General features: G+C 36.0%; 3 protein-coding genes across 3 annotated transcripts; 2 read left to right on the top strand and 1 right to left on the bottom strand.

The window, feature by feature from the left end:
- The first annotated feature begins 48 nt into the window (after positions 1–48).
- Positions 49–5,147, top strand: LOC109033160 (Nuclear division cycle 1). The gene has a single exon (XM_019045633.2). It carries the CDS (start codon positions 193–195, stop codon positions 1,954–1,956), a length of 1,764 nt encoding a protein of 587 aa, XP_018901178.2. The 5' UTR covers positions 49–192; the 3' UTR covers positions 1,957–5,147.
- Positions 5,104–11,233, bottom strand: LOC109033159 (WD repeat-containing protein 36). The gene is made up of 4 exons (XM_019045630.2): positions 11,073–11,233; positions 7,592–9,180; positions 6,646–6,920; positions 5,104–6,193 (listed from the first exon to the last, which is right to left on the bottom strand). The coding sequence occupies exons 2-4, from the start codon at positions 9,111–9,113 to the stop codon at positions 5,348–5,350; spliced, it is 2,643 nt and encodes an 880-aa protein (XP_018901175.2). The 5' UTR covers positions 9,114–9,180; positions 11,073–11,233; the 3' UTR covers positions 5,104–5,347.
- Positions 11,234–11,361: 128 nt separating this feature from the next.
- LOC109033209 (uncharacterized) lies at positions 11,362–19,261 on the top strand. Its single transcript, XM_019045728.2, has 4 exons — positions 11,362–11,841; positions 12,623–12,745; positions 15,914–16,315; positions 17,809–19,261. Exons 1-4 carry the CDS (start codon positions 11,689–11,691, stop codon positions 18,247–18,249), a joined length of 1,119 nt encoding a protein of 372 aa, XP_018901273.2. The 5' UTR covers positions 11,362–11,688; the 3' UTR covers positions 18,250–19,261.

Below are 19,261 nucleotides of genomic sequence, written 5' to 3'. Positions count from 1 at the left end.
TGCAGACTTACTGGCTTTATTATCAGTTATTTCAGTTATTTATATACCCGCTTACCCGCTTCTTCCAATTTAAAGGTGCCGATTTCAGAAGCAAACCATGTGTCATTCAAGTTTTTGCAAACTACTCAATCATATTTTTGTACCGGTTTCCTTTTAAAATCATCAAAGTTTTTACTGTTTGAATTGTGCGCAATGGAGAACAATTTCACTCGACAGCTTTTTGGTGGTAACATCGTTCGTGCCTTCTCTCAATGTGTCGCTCAACACCTGCTGCTCTTACTGAACTACAACCTTGTAACGCACTTTAGTGTATTTTCTCCTTTGAAAGTCATTGAAGAAGTGTACAACAACATCTCATCACTGAAATTGGTATTTGCTTTATCAGAAGTAGTGTTGGTCGTGTTGATCTTCACGCTCATAAATTACCCCACTTTCGTTCAATCTCAAAAGTTCGACTCACGATTTCAACATTACCTCAGTTACTTTTCTGCCTCCAAAGCTGTCACTCTGCTACAGTATGGTATATGCGGTGTTCTCTTAGGTTTTGCTTACGCATCGTTTGGTCATGAAGATCATGAATCTTTATTTATCAACTGCAGCACTTCAATGCCAAGCAAATTTTGTATCAACGGGCAAAAATTATTTTTTGTACTGCTTGGAGGATGGGCCAGCATCTTGCTCTTTTTTCGTGACAATGCACTGAAGAGCAAAATTATAGTATTTCCTATTATTCATGAACTAACTGTTTTTAAAATCAAGAAAAACCTAATGCAAACGCTGCTTCTTAATTTCAAAACTGCCTGTTTGACTTCCGTATCCTTCATGTTCATGTACTATTTTACTCAAAAATATTTAATACATTTCTTACAGACATACTTGTTCCTTTCTATTGAAGCAGCCAATTTGAATGGTTTCTTCAAAGTTGGACAGTTATTAGCCCTCGTCATTTATTGTACTTTTGTCATTTCCTCCCACGAACTCTCCAAATTAATCTTCAATATCTTCTTCACTCGTCACATCAAGTTCCCCGTTGCAAAGTCTGATAGTATTTGCTTGAAGGAGGCGCTACAGATGTCAAAAGTACCGTTCCTACAACATCTTGCCTTCAATGACTTAGTGATATTATCTGAGAGAGACAAGGATCGCAGAAGCGTCCTGTTCTCCCTCAGCTTGCCTGGAGGTCATCCTCACCAATGGAGAGGTGTTTTCACTCCCGTTATAAACACTGTTGAATCTTTCTCTGATGAACTGAATAAGTTACTCTCAGATGTTGCAAGTCCATCAAAGAAAATGGAGTCTAAGAAGGAAGTCAAACTTCTTCCAACTGGCTTACAGATCCCCGTTGTTAGTCCTGTAAAAAGGAATTTTGAACTGAGCAGAACTTTTTCATCACCAAAATCCCCTAATATGAGAGATTTATCAGTTATTTATACAAACACTGAGCCTCTCACAGCGCCTATTCCAGCAAAAAATACAACATCAAAAGTTTCTATTTTTGACGCATGTAAAAAAGCTTTCAGTGAATTCCTTATTCACCTCAAAACACAGATTCAAGATCCAGCTATCTTAAATTATTTCTTAGTCAGTAATGCCGAATACAGGCTAATCTGCATTTTACAAAATGTTCAGCTTGTAAGTTGGTCTATTGATAGTCTGTCACTCTTGGCATGTGCATCTTTTGCAGAGGATAAATATGGTATTGTACAACAAGACTTATCCAGAATTATTGTAGCCATGTTAAAAGTAAAAAGCGTCATCGAAAAATTGCCCAAAAACAGTGCTCTTCACAAAGTATTTTTATCCTATGATAAATATGCACGATCAAACTTGAAGGCAACAGTGAAAAGAAGCCTGTACCGCCTTTCTTTGACTTTTGGAGAGTACATTTTTACATTATCCTTACCCCCTGATGCTGAACAACAGATGTCACACTTCTTAAACTTTGTGGAAAGTTAGTGTTCACACAAATCCTTCCGCTCAACTGAACTGTACACTTTTTAATCATAAGTTTGTGTCATTTTTCTTTTAACTGACAGGAGCTAGGCTAGTGGCTAAAATAAAAAAAAATTGTAAATTTTGTAATATTAAGGATTTAGTTGTAGAGAACATTTTCTTACTTTTTTACTCAGTCACTGACTTGCACACTACATTATATTTGTATATTTTCTCTTTTGTTCTTGAAGTGATTTACTTGTCTTTAGTTGCCAAAGTTCATCATTGGTGTAAAGTATTTTCTCTCATAATCCTATGTTATTTAAAAAGATTTGATGATCAAATTTTTAACTTGGAATTTTTGTACTTTATTCAAAAATAAATTAGAACACAATAAAAGCTTGTTCATTAAAAATATAATTTTCCATTATCCTCCCAAGAAGATCTAGAATCTAGAAGATTTTAACGCATGAATGTTACATTACAATGAAATTAAAATGTGCCAATGAATTCAGTTTTATCTACAGCCTAGTGTCAAAATGATAAATGATGTATTCTGCAGGCAGTAGATATTATGATGATTTGATGGACCAAACTGTAAAACATTTTGGTTATCACTCTTACGACTTAGAAACATTCCCTTTTTTCTCTTTAGACTAAAGAGGAATTGAGGCGGTGACTGCACTATCATCACATACTCATAAGTGCACTTTTAAGCATTACCTATGAACATACAGGTTGATGCTATAACTGCACAACAGGGTGTAAACAGGGTTTCAACATTTTTTGCGGATGATCCTCTCAAGAACATTTTGAAAGTACATATCACCCTCTGCTCTAATTCACTTTGAGAAGTACAACTACTATAAAAAAAAAAAGGTTTGGTCACATGGTAGCACCTATAAATGCAGCAGTGTCGGTGATTAAGATTATTTACATTCATCTCATTAATCCTTTGAAATTGCAGACTTAGAGAACATAACTTAGGAAAGTGATTCTGATGCGGAACTTGCACATAAGCATTACATTTTGCGCTAAGTTCACTATTATTTTATTTCATTCTCCGACCCACTCAAATTTTCGAAAATTAAATGGTTGGATGCAATAAAAGCACATTTCTTGCGGTCAAATTGGCTGTGAATTGCACCTAATCCAAGTATTTTATAAATTCTTGCATGGTCCCTCGCCTTCAGACAAAAAGGATTTAACGATGAAGGCCAAAAAATTCTGCTATATTAAGTGCCTTAATAAGGCAATGTAATATGTAATAAGAAATTAGAACTTCAAGTGCGTTTTTCTGAAAACAGTGTTTTCTCGTAGATGTGTGTCGTTACTGCATCCATCATCTCAATTACAAACTCTAAAACAAACTAAGAAATCCTCTACTCCTCAGTGTATTTGATTTAAATTTGATCTTATGAAATGAAATTGACTTTAAAATACATTTGAAGGCATTAGGATTACTTTGGAAACATTTATTTTTAGACAAAATATAAGTACAAAATTATACAATTTTTTTTATAACAACAGTTGCACTATAATCTTTGTTGCAACACAAGATACATTCTCAAATTGTAATTTACTTACATCCATATCCATCTAAGGCGTTAGGTATTGTTTTTCTCATGTCTTTACAAGATCTACTACCTACTACAGATCAACAAATATTTCAGTTCTGGGTCTTATGCATAATGTGGGTAAAAAAGTCCACTTTTTTGAAAAGTAAAAAATTTTAAAAGAAAAAAATTTAATCACAATTCCTCAAAAAAAGGAAAAAATATAGTGTATCATAATCATAATATGTATATGATGGCATATGATGCCGTATCTCTCAGAGAAAGATTCAAGAGCAAACTTGCAAAGAAAAATAATGGGAGGACTCCGAAGAACTCATAGTGTCCACTTATGATTTCAATGAAATTTTGAGGGTCAATACTGCGTGGGGAACTATTAAGGTTAAGTTTGTTTTCAATGACCTTACGAAAGTAATGTCGAATTAGTAAAATTTTGGAGAAATGCTTGGATCCACTAAAACGCAATCTAAATGTTGAAATTTTTACTCTCAACCTTAAAATTCAGATTGATGCATTCTGCATACCTATTTCTTTCTATATTTGGACTACATTTTGCAATTTGGACCTATAAACTCCGACTCATATGAAAAAACACTTATGTGCATGGGGAAACTTACGGCATGTACGTTGCTTTTAAACCGGACTGGAATTTATAGTTCCTGATTGCAAAATTTAGTCCATTTGTGGATCATGCAAATGATGATCGCAGAAAAAAGCTTCTTGCCCTGAGTTCTTCAATTTTGTATTTTACAATTTCAAAGAACGCGCGTTCTAAATTCCTTGTGCAAGGCATTTTCTTGCTTAACACCCATAAAAAGTTAGTAGATGCACAGATGCAGGGAAAGCTTTGGGCTGTTGACAATTCAATTTATAGTCCCTCATTGAGAATGTCAAAATTGAGCCCAGTCATGCATTTATTTTTAAATTATCAAACTTATACATCTTACGGTGGCTCTTGTAGTATCCTTTGGTGAGATAAAACTTTCCTCTTCTTTATAGTTCTCTATCCTCAAAATTCCGTGGTACTTAATTGAATGTGGACAAGAGGGATTGTCTTGTTGTTATATGAAAGAAAAAGCTACTTCTCTTGAGAATGTTGATCGTTATTCGATTCCTGTTTCATGGTTTGAACTGTTGATAAACTAATTATGGCTCGAGCTTGCTGTTGAGAAAGTTCAACATGCATACAGCTTGAGTTTAGGGTATAGTTTTACAGCTTCATGGTCAAATTTAGAAATTAGGTTTTGCAACTTGCAGTCGACCGTAGACAACAAAATTCAGGCCCTGAGCATTCCATTAAATGGGTGTCAAAGAATTAATACAATGCTCAGCAGAATGATTTCCATTAATGGCAACACATGGTTTTTGCTGCTAACAATATTTCTATTAGGCATAATACTAAAACACAGTGAGTAGTAGGCCTTTTAAGTGAAACTGGAGCCAAGTGTAGATACAGGTGACTTGGACCTCCCATTTTTGATTATGAGAAATACAGCAGAGCTGCACTAAGGAAGCTGCCAATTACTTGGTGTGAAATGCCACTGATTTAGTACTATTCAGTAAGCAAAAACTCTGGAGATTGATTCTTGCGTCAAGTAAATTTTTTTTTTTTTTTTTTTTTTTTTTTTTTTTTTTTTTAAATCGCAGCTAGATAATCCTATTACACTTACAGGATAAATTTAAGATCTGATCATGAATAGATCAGCACTTTATACCTAAGCAATTTGCGGTCTTACATTAGTGCCTTTAAGCTATATACCCATATTCTTCTTGCTCAAAAACTGAAGGGCCAAGTCTTAAGCGTTCATAATTGTAACTGGAGGTGCTCTGTTAATATCTCCTCACTTGTTTTTGAGATGATCAACAATACAAAGACAGTACATGAATTTATCGCTTAAACTGGTCCAACTGGATTGCTGCTCTCTCAGGAGAGGTTCCAAATATTCTCTTAGGGACTTTTCCGTGGGGATGAGGTCTCCATGCTTTTTTATAAAAACTCCTAAATACGTTTGAGCGATTTCAAAATCAGTTCGACTTTTGAACATGTAATTAATGAGTAGTAAAAATTGAAGCATTAACCTGATAGAACCACCACCCTCTGGTGCTAAATTACTGATTTCCAGGTCTACTGCTGAAGGACTATAACTTTTTAATTTCTCTACTGCTGGTTGAAAATCTTCTGAATCCTCAGACTCCACTAGGAGTTTACCAAAAACAGTGGAATTTTTTTGCCATGGGCCTAACCTTTCGGCTTTCGGCAAATTCCTATAGTCACTGAGATCAAATTGTAAATCTACCGTTGGTAAAGTTGGTAGGAAGAATGGAGCCTCTGCAGGAGCTTTTGGTGGTTCTTTGGGCTTATTTCGTTTCTTAATGATGTCTAGGTCTAATAAGTTTTGCCACCTTGAACTAGCTAAATCTGAGAGAGTTATTAGATGAGAAATTTGATCAGGAGACTGGTACTCATCATCTGGGGAGTTCTCTTCATCAAGAATATCAGGATCGATTACTCCCGGTACAGGTAGGCCAACAGTGGGAACAGCATCAATATTAAAAATAGGTCGTAAAGTGACATGAGAGAAGAGAGTGCGATTGGCCCACAAGAAAATACCAAGGAAATCTACATGCGTAGTTGCCAAATATTCTCCTGTGGGTGACATGGTTAAAGATGTACACGCTGCATCAACCTAGAATGAGAGAAAAATCAAAGAAAAAAAATTAGAGGGACAATTGTAATAAATAAGTATGCCAAGTCCGTCAGATTTACAAGGGTTCATCAAAAAGTAACCCTTATTAGAGTGTAACTCTTGATTGGTTAGGATTGAGGTTTGATATCAGTTGCAGGTAAAAGGAGAGGCAAAAATGCACGAAAACTCATTTGCAGTTTTGTTATATGCAATTCTTTTTAGGTTCAAAATATTTATGAGAAAGGGAAGAGAGCTCTTGCACTTCACCCAAAATTTTCTCAAAATTGAATTTTTTATATGCATGCATCTTCTAAGAGAGCGTTTAACATAAAGCACTGGCATGGTTGAATTTGAAGAACTAGCCACAACATGATCCTCAATAAATTAGAAAAAAGAATCAGATTTAAGTTTTAGGAAAGTGGATGATAAATGTAAATATTACGATTTCTTACTTGAAAACAATCAACCAGGTGACCTGAAGGAACATCCCAAACACAGATTTTTGTGTCCATTGCAGAGGAGATCAACCATCTTGAGTCTGGACTGAAGCAAGCATCTGTGATTTGACCATGATGCCCTGTGAATTTCCTCACAATTGTTCTGGATTCAACATCCAAAACAGACAGGGTAAAGTCCTCATGAGCAACTGCTAGAAGTGAATTTTCACCATGGCATCGGAAAAACATGACATTTTCCAGGTTTTTCAGTTGAGTGATTGGTTTAGAAGCTGTTAATGAAAAAATAATACCTAGATTATTAGGGGGATTAAGTTAAAAATGAAAAACCTGATATTTGTTTGGTATCAGGTTTCTCAAGCAAAAGCTCATGTTTTTAATACCAAAAAAAAAAAAAAAAAAAAAAAAAAAAAAACGGAGATCAAGCACTTTTAAACACTCATTTGCAAGTTCTACTTGAGCACTCCCAGAATTATACAGCAAAAACATTTATCTTTCCAGAATTAGGATGAGAAGTTGGTGTCCACACCGCGCACTTTTTGAAACAATGGATTCACAAACAATACCTTGAAAATAGTATTAAAAAAAAAAAAAAAAAAAAAATAGTAAAAAAAAATAAATAAATAAATAAGAAAAATGAGAAAAAAAATAAATATGAAACAACAAGGGAAAATTAAAGAGGGCCCTGTAGTGTACAAAAAACCCAAAGTTTGAAGCCAAACCTCAAAATAAAAAAATTGATACATCTCATGGATAATAATAAACATGATTAGGCTATAAGTTCAGCAAAAAATGAAAATGAAAGTATCACCAATTAAGCCATCACTATTAAACACCCGACTGTTGGGTTAAAAGTAAAACATGTGATAAATGGATGGCTATTTATTTGAATTTTAGCCTTACAGAACCTATAGAGGATACAAATTTTGAGTTATTTACTTACCTGAAGTTTTAAAATTCCAGAATTTGATAGTTCCATCACAACTCCCAGAGATGACGGTTTGATTTAACATATCGACAGCTACACCCGTAACAGCTCCTTGATGAGCTGGACTTCCATAGGTTAGTCGGTGAATACCAGACTGAATGTTAAATCTTTCTACTTGACCTTTGCTGTATCCAATGACCGCAAAATTTCCACAATGAGTGATGAATATACTTGTGGCTTTCACCGTCTTCTCATATTTCAGTGAATCAGGTAAAAGTTTCAGGTCACTCATTTTAAGTTTATCATAGGACCAAAGGGTCACAATTGGTAGACCTCGATGGATGGCTGCGACATCATCCCATTCTTTTTCACGAGTTGTTTCACTGGTAAATTGGACAATTGGAGGCATAATAAGCTCTTCCGCTTCGATTGATTTTTTCAATTTTTTTGATAGTTTACGATTGTAAGATGCTTTACCTAAGCTCTTATTAAAGGTCTGGTTGAAGATATGAAAAATCCTCAGTGTTGAATCAGAGCCTGCACTTATTATATTGTGTCCCAAATTGCCATGGAAACGGATAAAAGTAGGAGGACTGCTATGACCTTCTCGTATTCTTAGAAGGCGTGCACCACCATCAGGCATGTCAAAAATCCACAGTTTCAAAGTATTATCTGGGGACGATGTAACCATCAAAGGTTCATTTGGGAGGCACTTTACAGTTGCGACAGATCCACTGTGTGCTGATAAAAGTTGACCAGCTACTCTGCGTTCCTCAATGTTCCAAAATACTACATGACCGGCTAGTGAGCCAGTTGCCATAATGGGTGTGTCATCTGTTCGGAATGATATCGCTGTTACTAGACCCCAATCTTGAGTAAATTCAGTCAGTGACTCGTCAAACTTTAAATTATGTAATATTATTTTCCCATTGGCTAAACCAATAGCTATGACATCAACAGCCGGTGCTTGCTCCAATACAGTTATGCTCGACTTCCAGCCGGCGAATGTGTAGATTAGAGTTGATGTCTTGATATTCCACAACTGCATCTCACCTTGTTCACTCCCCAGCAAAATTTTATTCAGATATGTATCAGGGTGACAAAGGGCAGTTATTTGGAAGGAGGAATTGGAGAAAGTTAACTCTAGATAAATGTCACCTGAGGCTACATCCCAAACTTTCAAATTACTTTCTTCATCCACAGATATCAAGTGGTTGCCAAACGGTAATAGTAAATAAACCGGTTTACTATGCCCTTCATAGGTGTGGTGCAGCTCAGTGCCTCTTTTCCAAGCTCTGACTGTGCACCCATCTGCGGTAAAAATATTAAATTTGCTACCTGCAATACAAGTGATTTCTTCATCATGTTGACCACTGACGGTTAATAATGAAAAATGTGAGCATCCATAAGTGTGAAACGCTTTACCAACACAGGTTGAAATTAAGTGTTCTTTCCGTCTTTGGATGTAGCGTACTGTTGCAGGAATATGATTGGACACATAGCCAAGAGCTCTGTCTCTATTGAATATGCGAGACATCTTCCTCTTCAAATGGTATGCATGGCAGAAAAATGACGAAGTTTTACCAATGACTTATTTGGCTGACCTGAAAAATTTTAAAAGATGTAAAATTAGAAGAAGCAAGAGATGGTCTTAATTTTTTTCTTTTTGCAATTATTGAAAAGAAGATACAACTAAAGGATGAGCCATGCTGGGTGAGTGGCTAATATTTCAAAGTACGAACAGTTCCTTTCTTGTCTGTTAAGTTTTGAAGTGATTCTACTGGCTTCATATGAGGCTTCGGCCAAAACTGTAATATATGAAGAAATTCTAAATTTTTCAAGTCACTTCTTAAAAATTCCTAGCGGTCAAATCATTCAACAGTACTTATTTTGGGAATTAATATTTAAAAATTGATATTGCAAAGATGCCTAGTCTGGCGTAGCACTCCAGGTGGAAATGGCAAAAACAAAATGGGAAGAGGGGGAAACTAGAATATTTAATCAGGCTGTGCTTCTGGAGTTACACTGAACTATTTCCTGATTTAATTTATGTTCATTCACGTCTGGTGTGCTATAGAATGATAAGATCATAAGGGAGTTCTGAAATATTAAAATACTATTCAGAAATGATCAATTAGTGGTAAAAGATTGGAATCTGACATCCTGATTGGTGTGAACGTCTTTTGATGATAAGTTGGTTTTGTTGGTACAAGTTACCTAAAGGTAGCACCAAAAAAGTTGCGATAGGAGCAGGAACGGAAATGCAGCCTTGTAATCAAATTGACTATCAAATTGGTGTTATCAATTCCTTCTAAAGTAAATGAAAAACCTCAGCATGTTGTTGTAAAACATTGAACTTTCATAATTGGTGTTTGCTTGAATTCGGTACTTTCATTTGAATAGCAGCTTTTTCAATTGTCTGTCACCAAGCTACTGACAAAGGGAGTGAACTAAGTGTCATTCTCTGATTTCATTCATAATGAGTATGAAAGTTGGTTAGGGAATAGTAGGAACATTATATTCCTTTACAGCTGCCAATGGCCACTCCTTATAGATATCAATTTTTTACCCAAGTTGCTTGCCTCTCATAAATGCTATCTCGTCACCTTCCAGGCAAAGTATCACAAGCGCCATGCGACGTTTAAAAATTTCTGCCGCCATTATATTTTTTTACAGAGAAATTGTTCAACGAACCTGTCCGAAAATTACACCAAATTTTCTTTGTGCTGCCGATAAAATTTAGTGAAATTTTCGAACAGATTCAACCAACAATTTCTCAGTAAAAAAATAAAATGGTGGCGGAAATTTTTAAACGTCGCATGGCGCTTGTGAAACTTTGCCTGGAAGGTGACGATCTGGCAAAGCACCTTACCGGTTCCCAGTCAAGCTGAGAACATCCACTGCCAGTGGGAGTTACCAACCGTCCTCAGAGGCACAACTCTTTTGGGTCAAAAAGTCGGTAAGCTCAGAAGTGGACAGTCATCGACTACTGAGGAAAAATGTGATTGCCCTAATTTTCCTCACTCTACCTGTGATTGACTGAACTATGTATTGAAAGCAACATGGTTATCTTCTAATGTAATCCGATTTACTTTCATTTTCCCAGATGTAGCAGTTTCCGAGTTGAAAATATTTCTTGCCACTAAGCACAGAAGGCATAGTCTTGTCTTGACCTGCAACGTCAAAACTGCTGAGATTCTTTACATGATAAACCTTTCAACAGTTTGACCACACCAAAAAACTGGGATAACGAATCATCTTCAGAGACGTTTAGTAATTAAGTCCCTCAGCAGCAAGGTAGCATACTTTCATTACCGTACCATTTGGCATGGATTTGTAGAGTCTTAGTTTTAGTAGGGCTACAGAGGGAAGGATAGGACATATCCAGCACAACCTATCTGTGTTCATGCTCAGACTGAATTCCAAAGCAACAATAGTGGATGATCGGAGAAAAATGCATTCCCTTGCTTGGATGTAGGTGAAAGTAAAAACTTACCAGAGTTGGTGGTGCGGATAGCAGGAGAAGGTACTTCATTAAAAACATGAAATGTCACCAAAAATGCTAGGATAAATAATTATTGATAAACATAATATAATAATGAATTTGACATGAGAGAAACACGTGTAGTCCTGGCAAGGAGCGATCAACATAACCTTACAAAACATGTCAACAATGATGGAAGATGATTTCGGGCTGTCATCTGCCATCAATATTGACGTTTTTTGATGTTCATCGGAAGCCCACCCCTCCCTCCCTCGACCACAATTCACCACATTCACTACTGATAACCAGATAGTGCGTTCAAACTTCAAATTGTCTTTTTGAATTCTAAGTGAATAGTTGATTTTGTAGTTTGTAGTACTGATTTTATCCTTCACATTTAGTTGTATAATTTCCTATCCAAGTTCTTTTCATCTGGTCAAATTTTGTAACTCGAAATCAAATTCACTATCGTGGAGCCATCATTTTAAGTGTAATCGAAACATCAGCCCTCACCAAGAAAATTTCCCGACGGACGACTACCATCCAATGATTCCAGTAACTGTTTCAACAAATATCAGTCTGTGACAGGGCTCCAGTTTGCCCGTCATCAGTGATTAACTCTGCTCTCATGCCTACTACCTGTGTCGCTGTCCAATGTACGCACAACGGTCGAAACTGCAAGTTAAAAAAATTCCCTACCGAAGAGTCCAGAGCAAAATTATGGGACCACCTCCTTAGGAGAGCTAATTTTACTAGGAAAGATTTTCATCGCATATGTGCGGTTAGTATAGTATTATTTATCTTAAGTTAAGGTGATTAGTCGAGCTCATATGACATGGTTGAACTGACAAGCAATATATCGCATCAATAAGGTCTTAAATCTTGGCATATTTTTAATTTTTAGCCAAGGAAGGGACTATAAGCCCTGTGCATGAGCTTAAAGACTCATTCAAAACCAAAACATGGGGAAAATTCTGAGAAAAGCAGAATAGTGTTAGGGATAAACCTCGCATTCGATACCGAAATCGATAGCTGTATCGAATGCGAGGTTTTTTTCCTAATAGGAAAACGATTGAGTCAGTATGAAGTTAGCTCAGTCAGTTTGAATTATACCTCATATTAATAGGAATTTAAAATACTCTCTTAGAACAAGCAGTCAAAATTGTTGTGTTTGCTCCAAATGAGGGGCTTGGAGGACAAGGCGCTAAAGTGTAGTTTTTAAAAAAATTGAGATATTAATGATTTAAAGTAAAACTAGCTTTAGTGCATACTCCGTGAAAAATTTGCTCCTGAATTTCAGTTTTTAAGCATCAAAAAGTCAGTTTAAACTCTCTTTCCGCCATAAGGATCCATGTAATCTTGAAACTTCAAACACGAATTTTCCGAGTTAGCAAAAACTGCATTTATGCACTTTGTCCTCCAAGCCCCTCAAACAGAATTTTGCCTTCTAATTAGACAGTTTTTTCCAGCCTCCTTGTCTGCGCCAAGCTTGCTGTCAATATCTTGAAATGAAATGATAAGCAAGGAAGATAGTATTCTAAATTGTCTTTTTTCTTTTACAGTGCCACTTTGACAAAAATCAGTTTGATAAATTAAATGGCAGATTAAAGAAGACTGCTATTCCTACAATTTTTCCCACTCATAAGATAACAGCCTTCACAGAAGGTGATGGTCCAGATTCTTTTGTAAGTACATGAATGCTAATTATTCATATTCCCATCTGTTCATCGTTCTTTAAACAATTTTTTTAAAAATAAAAAGTCCCTGAACGTGTTGGAATCAAATATTCAATCCATCCCTACAAAAATACTAACTGAATGTCCAAATAGACTAAGTATGGTAGGAATGAAAGTTCTTTCATGTTTCCCATTCTTTCTAATAATTGAATTTTTTTTATTATATTTGACCTTACTGTTTTCATTACTTTTCCCTTAGTTAGCGTAGAAATGCAGGAAGTTCTTGGACTTCCCATTTGAAAAACTTTTTTTTATAAAAAATTTAAAATTGACCTTTCTAAGTCAAATGACCTCTCTATGGCTCTGAATGCAGAAGTTGTTGCTATTTTGCAATAGAAACAAGATTATACCGTCTTCTCATTTTAAAAACCCATTTTTAAGCTTTGCCATTTTCGCCTCCAGCCGATCACAACCTGCCCGGTCAATTTGTCAAGAAGTTGTTGCACCCTTGGAAGTAAATGTATCTTTTCCCAAATTGTGTCATCATACAAGTATTTTTTGTAGTGGAGTCTTGTAAAATGAAGATACCCTCAGGTGGAAACTCAAATTGTTCAGTACAAAGAAAAAGCTCATTCGGGGTAAAAAAGGGAGTTGCGTTTTGGGCCTTTTCCGGCCCCACCTGGATTTTGCTAAATGTTTCATATTTTCAAAGTACTAGTTTTAGGTAGACTCTGTGCCAAATATTAGACCGAACGGAGCCCATGCAAGGGCGCAGCAGCGCCTCAAACCCAAAATCCTGGAATCGAAAAACAATTATTTTCGTCGACTTTTTCGACTGTTATCACTCTTCCAGCACATGATTCTTATGTATTTTTTTGCGTACTTTTCGTTTCTGGCCTTTTTAAAGGCCTCCGATAAATTTTAAGGGGCCTTATGGCCCATTGTTGCCATTTTTGGCCCATTTTTAGGGGTTTTTTCCATTTAACACATTCAAAACTCAACTTAATCCAAAAACTGTGTACATTTTTGAAAAGTACGTAAAAAAATGAATAAAAAATGTTCAGTAAAATTTTTTCCTATGTTGCCAAATTTCCGAGAAAATTGGTCCCAAAGTGTCGAAAACGGCAAAAAATCGATAAATCGCCGCGTCTAAGGTTCAAGAAAGTGGAGTACATTTTTCATACTGTACCAGATAACAGCTCTTATCCATCCATACAACATACTAAAATATCATAGTTGTACCTGGATTCCCACGATGTGAAAATTGACCGAGATGTCGATTTTAGCGGCCTTTTTATACTTGAAGGCAGCTCTTTTGAATGTTTTTCGACCTTAGTCACCCTCTATGGGTGTGTACTATATGTATTTTTCTACGTACTTTTCATATCTGGCCATAAAAATGGCTTCCTGTGAGTTTTAAAAGGCCTAACGGTCCATTGTTGCCAATTTTCACCAATTTTTAGGGGTTTTTTCAAGTTTACGTGTGTGAAACTTAATTTAATCTAGAAACCGTGTACAATTTCGGAAAGAACGTAAAAAAATACATAGAAATGTGATTTGTACCTTTTCCCTACGTTGCCAAATTTTCGAGAAAAATCGTCCTGAAGCGTCAAAAATGCCAAAAATTGGATTAATCATCACGTCGGAGGTTCCAGGAAGTGAATTATGACATTCATGTGGATCGTGGGACACTTTCTCCACGCATTTTCTGTTCTTCGGTATATTTGGCCTGTAGCAAGCATCTTGAGAACCAAGGATTATCTCGAGGTTACAGGAATAAAGAGGTGAACTGGAGTGAAGGATAAAGTAAAAGCACCTTGAGGGCCCGTTTTGTCACGTTCATCTGCGCCATTACATGTTCCTTGAGATGCATTGCAATTTTCCATTTTCGATACGTTATTTGTAGTGAAAAAAAACTTGAAATTCACTTCCTGGAACCTCCGACGTGATGATTAATCCAATTTTTGGCATTTTTGACGCTTCAGGACGATTTTTCTCGAAAATTTGGCAACGTAGGGAAAAGGTACAAATCACATTTCTATGTATTTTTTTACGTTCTTTCCGAAATTGTACACGGTTTCTAGATTAAATTAAGTTTCACACACGTAAACTTGAAAAAACCCCTAAAAATTGGTGAAAATTGGCAACAATGGACCGTTAGGCCTTTTAAAACTCACAGGAAGCCATTTTTATGGCCAGATATGAAAAGTACGTAGAAAAATACATATAGTACACACCCATAGAGGGTGACTAAGGTCGAAAAACATTCAAAAGAGCTGCCTTCAAGTATAAAAAGGCCGCTAAAATCGACATCTCGGTCAATTTTCACATCGTGGGAATCCAGGTACAACTATGATATTTTAGTATGTTGTATGGATGGATAAGAGCTGTTATCTGGTACAGTATGAAAAATGTACTCCACTTTCTTGAACCTTAGACGCGGCGATTTATCGATTTTTTGCCGTTTTCGACACTTTGGGACCAATTTTCTCGGAAATTTGGCAACATAGGAAAAAATTTTACTGAACATTTTTTATTCATTTTTTTACGTACTTTTCAAAAATGTACACAGTTTTTGGATTAAGTTGAGTTTTGAATGTGTTAAATGGAAAAAACCCCTAAAAATGGGCCAAAAATGGCAACAATGGGCCATAAGGCCCCTTAAAATTTATCGGAGGCCTTTAAAAAGGCCAGAAACGAAAAGTACGCAAAAAAATACATAAGAATCATGTGCTGGAAGAGTGATAACAGTCGAAAAAGTCGACGAAAATAATTGTTTTTCGATTCCAGGATTTTGGGTTTGAGGCGCTGCTGCGCCCTTGCATGGGCTCCGTTCGGTCTAATATTTGGCACAGAGTCTACCTAAAACTAGTACTTTGAAAATATGAAACATTTAGCAAAATCCAGGTGGGGCCGGAAAAGGCCCAAAACGCAACTCCTCCTTTTGATTCTCGTCTTTCGATTCCAAACAATTCCTATTACTATCATGAAAATAGGGTCAGAGTTTCAAGCCGTAAATCAGATCATTCATGAGGTCATGAGTGTTAAAACTGAATCATTTCAAGGAGTGATAACAGTGCAGCACGAAACTTTCGGAGCATTTTTCTTAAGCATCTATCGATCCAAATAACAATGACAACCGAGTATATATCTTTAAATATTTTGTTTTTCTTTCAGGAATACAATTATGAAGACATCATCCCAGTTCCACCACCTGCCATAGCAAAATCTTTTAATATAAGTGGAAATATATCAATAAAACCACAATTAAAATTTATACTTCCTAAGAGTGTTGAGACTCCTCAAAACTTACTATCAAACACCTCACCTCTTGGATCAACTTTTTCACTGGATGGAGTCAAGTTCATTTCGTCTCCTGTGTTAGGAGACATTGAATGTCTCACTGAAATTGAAATCCCTCAACCCATTGATCAGGATCTGTGTGTACCAAAACCAACCTTCATATTACCTAAACCAGACTCTGAGCAACTGTCTGCATTATCAGCAACAACTGAAGAGTCAGATGCTTCTTATGTGATAAACCCATGCAAAGAATCAGATTCTTCTCAGTCTGAAAACGTAAGTTCTTAATTTCTTTCATTCACTAATTACCTAATCTAATTCTCGTGTTCATCATCTTAAAATTCATTTTGTTAATTGGACCACTAGACAAGGAAACATGTATCAGAATGCTTCAATTCGCATCATGTCTAGTGGTCCATTAAATTTAATTTACACAATTTTAATTGGCCTCTATTTTGAAATGAGAAACGGAGAAAAACCTGCAAATCTTGCTTGCTTTTATATTTCCTTATACTGTTTTAACAAATTCAGCACAAAGAAGGGATCCTATTTGAAAAAGTAAATAAGAGCACCTTGTTTTCTCTCACAGAGACCCCCAAAATCTACACTTACAGGGAAAGCACAAAGGACAAATGAGGGGCTTGGAGGAAAAGGTGTACAAGTGCAGTTTTTGAACAAATTGAGATATGATTTCAAGTAAAACTAGTCTTACTGCATACTCTGTGAAAAATTCGCCCCCAAATACCAATTTTTAAGCATCAAAAAGTCAGTTTAAACTTTCTTTCCGCCATAAGGATCCAGATAATGGGTCTGTTGCAAACTTTTGCCAGAGCAAAACTCAGAGTTTTTTTTATCAGTAAATGTCTCAAAAATCATGATAAGCGCATTGGCAAATTTTGAAATGCATTCTTAACTTCACAATCTGCGTAAGAAATTTGCGTACTTTTGAGCCTCCCGCTTCAGAAAGGATACTACGGCACAGGTGAGCATTTTGTTAGAGGTGTCGTTCTATCCAACCCCTGTGTACCAGGATACTACACAATATTCAACATGGCCGACTCCATTCTGCCAAAACATATGTGCCTGGACAAAATTCTAATCATTTTTTAACAACCCAGAGTGTTTACATTCACGATTTCTTCGTGTTGATGAAGGCCCGCTTTGGTTGACCTTGTGCTCCCGATTGCGATTTGCGTGCGGAAGTGTCGGCTATGTTGGGTATTGCCATTGCGGAAGGGTTGAAAGGGAAAAACTCCTCTAACAAAATGTTCACCTGCACCATAGTATCGTTTTTGAAGCGGGAAGTTCAAATATATGCAAATTTCTTCGGCAAATTGTGAAGTGAGGAGTGCATTTCAAACTTTTTCAATGCGCTCATCGTGATTTTTGAGACATTCAATGATAGAAACAACTCTTATTTTTGCTCTAGCAAAAGTTTGCAACAGGCTCATTTCAAAATTTCAAACACGTATTTCTCGAAATAGCAAAAACTGCACTTATGCACCTTGTCCTCCAAGCCCCTCATGTGTAATTTTAGATCGTTTAGCAAGTACATTTAAACTCGGCATTTAAAAAAAAAAAAAAACAAAAAACAAAAAACTTGGACAAAAAGTTTGTCAAAACTTGAGGGCGTCCGCGTTTGAAATCAGCTTTGCTCTCTTCGTTTCTTATATTCCATTTTCATCAATTTTATTTTAAACAGATCAGAAGCTGTTAAAATTCCAGCAGTGCTTCATCATAATCTCTTTGGGTTTTGAATTTTTTTCCAGCACCCGAGGAGTGAGAGCAATGAAACCAGGTCTGATGAGATCGAAGCCCTCAGGAAAGAAAAAGATAATCTCAGAAGAGAGCTGTATCGCTTGAGGAAGAAGATGACCGAATATACAAAAATGTTGCACAACTTCAGTGATGATGAACGAGCCTGCCTAAGCGGAAAGAAAGTTAGACAATGGTCTGAAGAAACTTACAATAAATGTTTGGAAATAAGGTTAGCTGTTGGCAAAAAAGGATATGACTTTCTACTGAAAAAAGGTTATCCACTAGTTTCCTATGCCTCCTTGTGTAGATTTATTCAAAAACTAGCTGAGAAAAAGGAACTTTCTCAAAGTGTTGCTGCTGATCTAGCAGAAGAAACCTCCTCAATACCGAACTCACCTAGTTCCTCATCTCCGGATGATGATAGTGATGAATATGAAGAAATTATCATGTAGCATGCATATCTTGCCACCAATTTCTATTTTTTGTGGAAGTTTTTCATCACCGACTGGTGTTTAATATGAACAGTATTAGCGGTCATACACTTCATTGCAAATTAAGTGTGATTTAGTGCAGCAAAATACCCAGAATACTGTCTATTCTGATTATTACTGTGGTAATGCCCTGCTTTCTAAAGTGACCTCTGCTACTAAACTCTATTGGTTCACTTGTACACTTCTGCCGTGTCGTAGTACTCGTAGTTGTTAACAGTTACACAAGTTGTCACTCTTCATTCGCCTAACTCATCACTTACATTTTTTACCATCATTGTTAAAAACCAGACGAGAATCTCATGAGACTCATTTGAGTAATCTTATTACCCGGAAACTTTTAAAGACTATTCATGTGATGGAATTACCTTAATCATGACCTCCAGAAATATTGGTTCAGTTCTCATTTTCAGTCGAGAAACTACCTACCCATTCTATGAGAAAGTTTTATCAAAGAAAATTAGAGGAAATCAACTGAAATTTTGACGAAATGAAATTGAGCATTCTTAAAAAATTGATCGAAAATCTTACGAAGACATCTTAGTTATAGTTGGCACTTGTGTAAATGAAAATATAGAAAAAGTGATGTGTTTTTACTTTTTAACACACATCTGTCTCTCAGTGAATAATCCAAACGGACTACTTTGGAGTAGTTTCATTCTTCAATGTCTAAACAATGAATAAATTTGTTGTTTTGAGAGATAATGTGAAATGATGCAACTATTTCTTTTTATTTATTGAGATAGCTTTCATCAGTCCAAGTGTGAAAAATTAGGGTGGCGAAGTAGCGCCTTAGTTTACGTCCTTTTTCAAAGACTGATTAAGATATATATTATTCACTCAGATAAAAGAGAGCCAGGGTTTGGAAGCTGTGCTTACTTGAGGAAGATATTGAGTGTATTCAATTGTTTTTATTGATTAGTCACTCACTACTGTAATAAATTAATTTTTACCAATAAATGTTTTCAAACAGTAA

The sequence above is a fragment of the Bemisia tabaci genome, chromosome 1 (assembly GCF_918797505.1).
Source record: "Bemisia tabaci chromosome 1, PGI_BMITA_v3".
NCBI lineage: Eukaryota > Metazoa > Arthropoda > Insecta > Hemiptera > Aleyrodidae > Bemisia > Bemisia tabaci.
This window is presented reverse-complemented; position numbering and strand designations above follow the sequence as displayed.

Coding starts and splice junctions, on each gene's coding strand:
- LOC109033160 (XM_019045633.2), top strand. CDS start 193: ATGGAGAACAATTTCACTCGACAGCTTTTTGGTGGTAACATCGTTCGT.
- LOC109033159 (XM_019045630.2), bottom strand. CDS start 9,113: ATGTCTCGCATATTCAATAGAGACAGAGCTCTTGGCTATGTGTCCAAT. Junction 6,921..7,591: donor CTGGAATTTTAAAACTTCAG/GTAAGTAAATAA, acceptor TTTCATTAACAG/CTTCTAAACCAATCACTCAA. Junction 6,194..6,645: donor ACCTGGTTGATTGTTTTCAA/GTAAGAAATCGT, acceptor CTCTCATTCTAG/GTTGATGCAGCGTGTACATC.
- LOC109033209 (XM_019045728.2), top strand. CDS start 11,689: ATGCCTACTACCTGTGTCGCTGTCCAATGTACGCACAACGGTCGAAAC. Junction 11,842..12,622: donor ATTTTCATCGCATATGTGCG/GTTAGTATAGTA, acceptor TTTCTTTTACAG/TGCCACTTTGACAAAAATCA. Junction 16,316..17,808: donor ATTCTTCTCAGTCTGAAAAC/GTAAGTTCTTAA, acceptor ATTTTTTTCCAG/CACCCGAGGAGTGAGAGCAA.